The following is a 5,810-nucleotide window of genomic DNA, read 5'->3' as shown; positions in this document are numbered from 1 at the left end:
AATTGGTTCCACATTGTTTGCTGATTTTCACTTTATTTAAACTTTGTGTCATTTATTTATTTTATTTGACATCAAGGTGTATGCCGTGCCTCCAAGCTTTCTTACTCGTTTTGCTAATAAACGTTCTGCGTTTCTTATTTATTTGGTTATATATTATACATGCTTACTTAGCCTATTTAAACTTTATGTAAGTTATTTGTTATTTTATATTAGGCATAGCTTGCCCTATAGCATGGTGTATTTTTATTTGTTTTGTTAATAAAAGTTCTATGTTTTATATATAGACTAAAATGAGTTAGACGTTGTATTTTGTTGTTGCATTCAAGCAATTGACGCTGAACTGCCGCTAATTCGAAAGTGAAAGTAAAATGCGCACGGTGCTTTTAAGCTACTTAAAAGCAAAGGAAAGCGAGGAAAAGAGGGAAAATTCAAATGAACAATTGCTTTACGCTGAATTGCCGCTATTTGAAAGTGAAAGTAAAATGCGCATGCCTCTTTTACAAGCTATTTAAAAGCGAAGGAAAGCGAGGAAAAGAGGGAACGCCCCCACGGTGATACCGGTATTACCGGTGTTGTCACACGTCGATTAACCGGTGGGAAAATTTCCTCACCATCACAACCCTACTCTATACTAGACATTATTTTAGTCATTGCATAAGCATTACACAACTGGCCTGACATGGACAGTAATGGTGCAGCTCTTTCCGCCCATCACAGCAGCAGATTACGCACAGCTCATTAGATCAACATCCGTCTACTGAACGAACAAGTGCAATTGACCTATCAGTAAGCCCCTCCCCTTGAACGCAGATGAGCCAATGGCAGTCGAGTATCAGGGGAGCGGAACTCAGACATCTTTAGCTTTCAGCGCCATAGAAAAACACTGGAAGATCCGAAGCTCGCATCGGTTTGATGGTGTTTATGCTTCAAAAATGGAAAAACGATGTGCGTGTGGTACTTTTAACACTAATTCCAGTTATCCTGAGAGGATAGGCAATGTAATTTATTTTATTCCATTTCCTAAATCCAACCAAAACAGAGCAAAACGTCCCTAAGCATTCAACCCCTATCACAATGAAGACGAAAACGTTCGTTTTCTGGTTGTCATACTCTCATTAATTTACACTTTTCATCTGCTCAAGCAGAACGTTAATGTAATCTTGTGCTTCAGCAAGGTATCTCTGGCTAAAACTAGCTAACGCTCAAGTTAGTGAGTCCATGCTAACGTACAAACCTAAATAGCGAACTGTTCTCACGTCATGAACACAAAACAAATGTGTCAAAAACACATAAACGAAGGTCTATATTAGAGTGCCTCTCCATATTAATCTGGTTAAATGTAAATTAATTGAATCTTACTCTGCGGTATATGAACAGTGTTGATCCGGGATGTTGTCATTGCGATCGTAACATAATTCTCCCGTTTGCATTGTGATCTGTATTTTTACATATTTATTTTAATATCTTTAATATATCCCTCCATGGCATATTTAAGTACCACTTGAAGGTCCATCTGTGTCCCAAATTTATCAGAAAGCCCTCGGAAGAAGGTTTTCACTGACAGCTGTCATATAAGACAGTGAGCAACTCCGTTTGTTTGTCCGAGTGAGTAACAGTGACTAAGGGGGGCGGGGCTTAGCGATAGGTCAATTAGAGCTTGTGCACCACGGTGTTACCTCATATATTTGTCTCTGCAGGTTTCCAGAAACTTCTCCAACTGGGTCGGAGTGATTCTGTCCAGCTGGTACAGAACTTTAGGCTGTAATGAATGAGAAAACAGGCCATCAGACACAAGCATATAAACACACACACTCTCATATGAAGCTGAGCTCTCACCTCTGTCGTTCCGTTGTCGTTGATGCCGTATTTGTCGCGTGTCTTTTTGATTTTCTCCGAAACTGTTTTGATGAACTTTCTGATTTCCTAGAATTGAACAGATTTTTAAAAGCATTTAGAAACATTTACAAGAACACAGTGAACCCGTTATGCAATGCAGAGCTCATTAACTGCAGCAAAATCATTAATTAAAATAATTCAGCATTGCACAAAAGTAGAAAATAATATATTATTGGATTAATTTCACAGAGCCTATCAAGAACATGTCAAATATCACCCCAAAATCAAACAAAAAAAAATTACTAAAATTACCAATAACTGTTTCATATGAAGAAAATGCAACTTATTTTAAGGACCATTAAGATGTTATGCATTCAAAATCTCATTAGTGTAATAGACAAAAAAAAATAAAATAAATAATAATAATAAAAAGATGTTATGCATTCAAAATCTCATTAGTGTAATAGACAAAAAAAAATAAAATAAATAATAATAATAAAAAGATGTTATGCATTCAAAATCTCATTAGTGTAATAGACAAAAAAATAAAATAATAATAAAAAGATGTTATGCATTCAAAATCTCATTAGTGTAATAGACAAAAAAAATTATGATAATAATAAATTAATAAATAAATAAAAATAGTAATAACATTATTTTTTTTTTAAATAAGTTCTTAAATTAATAATGCAGTATATACAAATAAATAATAAATAAATATAAATAATGCAGTGTTTATTGTGAAGACTTTAATCTTAGTTACTGTTAACTAAAATCCAAACTATTGTTTGTCAAATGAAATAAAACTGAAATAAAACAAAATTAGAAAAAAACTTCACACACATTATTAGAAATGTTAATTATATATGTTGCCTTAGAAACTAAGGTTAGTTTGTTGCAAAGTGAATGAGGCATAAATACACAAATTCACATAAACGTGAAAACCTGTTTGTCTGACTGTGTGCATCAGGATTAGTGTGTGTAGATCAGCACCAGCACAAGTTGAAACACTGGTTATTACAGTAATTCATGCTGGAATAAACACACATCTGGCTCTCGCATATAGAAATGAATAAACTCAATCACACACGTCATGCATGCTGTACTGTACCTGTAAGTATTTATCACTGCCAGTGTCTGTCAATGCCTTCAAACCAAAGACACAGAGACTGACCACATTAAATTAAAATAACCCACACTAAAACATCTTAAATACAACATGGATGGCAGAAGTTTAACTAATTTGGAATGAGCTTTAGTTGAGAGATTCGTTGACACAATGCATCACATTCTCTCTTAGCGTGTAGTTTAAATGCATTAGTGCTGCCTCTCGTGAGCACAATAAAAGCACTCGTGTTTCTTTATGGAAGACGAGTGCATTCTATGTGTTCATCTAAAGTGCTTTGATGAACTGAGCATTCAAAGAGTGTAGAAGCTTTAGGAGCTTTAAGAGGAACTGCATCAAATGAGAAAGGAGATGTGTTTTCTGTGTATGTTTTGGCCTTGTGTGAACTTCCTGTCAGATTGTCATTCATCATTTTTCTATTGTTTGATAAATCGTTCAATTTCCGTTTGGTGGTCGATTCGTACATTTGGGTTGTGGGTAAATTCAGAGAGGTGGATCATACTAACCATGTTAAACTGGGGAAATGCATACATTTTTTTTATGAGATATTAAGGAGTAATTCACTTTAAAATGAGTATTCGATCATATTTTTCTCAACCTCTTATGTTTCATTTTTTCTGTAAATCACAAATGTTGCTGGGCAGAATGTTCATGCTGCTTTTTCCATACATTGACCTCCAAAAATGACTAAAAAGCATCAAAGAGTGGTTGCCAACCTTTTAGACTTCAAGACAATTTTAAGTAGATTATCTTTTTATTACTCAAGACACATTAGTTGAAGCATTTACATAACCCTACAAATGCACTTAAAATACAGATTCATTAAATCAAAATCAAATCCAATCTTATTGTGAAACAGATTTAATCATTCTGAATTTACAAAAATCCTGATTGACAAAAATCTAATAAAAATATATTTTAAAAATAAAAGTATGTAAATAATTAAAACAAATGCATTTTTAGGGGATAGTTATTATTTGTACCCACAAATCACAATTTCTCAGCACTTTCTAAAATAAAGTATTTAGAAATACTTATCTAAGTATTTTAGAGTTTGAGTATTTTAAAGTTTGACATAATTAAAAAAACATCATAAAAATTTCCATGACTTTTCCAGGTATAGAAATCATTACTTTATTTAAAATGCATCTAAATGTATCTAAAATTTTGAGGCTTATTATTATTATTTAATCACAAATTACAATTTCTCTGCACTTTCTACCCAATATAACATATTTAACATTTGATATAACTAGAAATATATATATATATATTCATCATAAAATTGTCCATGACTTTTCCAGATCAAGAAATCTAGAGGATTATTATTACTATTATTTACTCACAAATTACAATTTCTCAGCACTTTCTACCAAATAAAATATTTTAGTGCTTAATGAATAAAAAAATATTTTTAGCAACATAACTAGAAAAAACTGTCCATGACTTTTCCATATCTAGAAATTAGTGCTGTCAAATGATTAATCGCATCCAAAATAAGTTTGTTTACATGTGTGTGTGTGTGTGTGTGTGTGTGTGCACTGTGTATATTTATTATGTATATATAAATATAATTTCTGAAGCCTAAATACAATCGCCAGAAGTATAAACGAACTACGCCACAGTCACATAACTTCAAAGTCACCATAATTAAGCTTCCTAATTAAAAAAAAATCCCTCCAAAAGTTTGAGTTAGAATATTTTTCAAGACCATGATTATAAACTGTGAAAGTGAACTAGTGAATAGATTAGTGCTGCCAAACGATTAATTGCGATTAATCGCATCCAAAATAAAAGTTTTTGTTGACATAATATATGTATGTGTACTGTTTATTTATTATTTATATATAAATACAAACACATGCATGTATATATTTAAGAAAATATGTTGTTTATATATTAAATATATAATATAAAATATAATATTATAAATGTATATACATGTAAATATTTTCAAAATATATACTGATTGTGTGTGTGTATTTATAAAAACAAAATAAACACCGTACACACAAATATTATGTAAAAAAATTTTTAATTTGGATGCGATTAATCGCGATTAATCATTTGACAGCACAACTAGAAATCAAACTTTTTACCTTATATGTCTAGGTTTTCCAAGGCTGTGGGAAACAAAAAAATCGTAGTTGATGAGGGGATAAAAAAAAGAAAAAGAAAGAAAAGAAAAAAAAAAAAACTTAAATTACATTTTAAAAAGCTGTTTAAGATTATTTGAAAGCTTGTTTTGTCTTATTTTAATCTTTTTAAACCACTTTGCAGCATCCTGGTTGAGAACTACCAATCTAAACACAAAGCATCATGTGGCTCCAGTAGATTTTAATCATACGGACAACTTTAACAGCAGCTTTTTAATACTGGAGCTTGATTTCATTGTATGGAAAAGAGCAGCGTGAACATTCAGCTAAACGTCTACTTTTTGTAGACTCATATGAGGGTTTGGAACGACAGAGATGAATCTCTAGACAAAAGAGCATCGTCTCACCTCCAGAAACGTGTCTTTACAGCACAGGAAGTCTTTTCTCTTCATGATGGAGTCGGAGGTTAAGATCAGCTCGTTTCTGCTCAGCGCAGGCTCACCTGGACAGCTGTGCACCGTCTGAGAAAACACACGATATCAGCGTTAAAGAAGAGTAAACACACTCTAACTCTCAGATTCAGAGGAGTGAGAGACAAAATAACACACAAAGAGAGTGTTTCTATATCCCAGCGTCCACCATTTCAATCAGTTAAACTCCACAGAAAGCAGTAATCAAGTTTCAGAATGTGAATGGAGACGAAATAAGGCAGCGGTGATTGTAACTGATGGGCAGCTAGTCTCTCATTTCAC

At 32.6% G+C, this 5,810-nt stretch overlaps 1 protein-coding gene across 1 annotated transcript in view; it reads right to left on the bottom strand.

The window, feature by feature from the left end:
- Positions 1-5,810, bottom strand: part of polr3a (polymerase (RNA) III (DNA directed) polypeptide A) — a 36,898-nt gene that overhangs the window by 8,912 nt on the left and 22,176 nt on the right. The window contains exons 21-23 of the mRNA XM_016448658.1: positions 5,466-5,579; positions 1,837-1,923; positions 1,677-1,759 (exon numbers count right to left, since the gene is read on the bottom strand). Of these exons, the coding sequence (XP_016304144.1) occupies positions 1,677-1,759; positions 1,837-1,923; positions 5,466-5,579 (284 nt within the window). The remainder of the gene's footprint in view (positions 1-1,676; positions 1,760-1,836; positions 1,924-5,465; positions 5,580-5,810) is intronic.

The sequence above is a fragment of the Sinocyclocheilus anshuiensis genome, unplaced genomic scaffold (assembly GCF_001515605.1).
Source record: "Sinocyclocheilus anshuiensis isolate Anshui unplaced genomic scaffold, SAMN03320099.WGS_v1.1 scaffold75, whole genome shotgun sequence".
Lineage (NCBI taxonomy): Eukaryota > Metazoa > Chordata > Actinopteri > Cypriniformes > Cyprinidae > Sinocyclocheilus > Sinocyclocheilus anshuiensis.
This window is presented reverse-complemented; position numbering and strand designations above follow the sequence as displayed.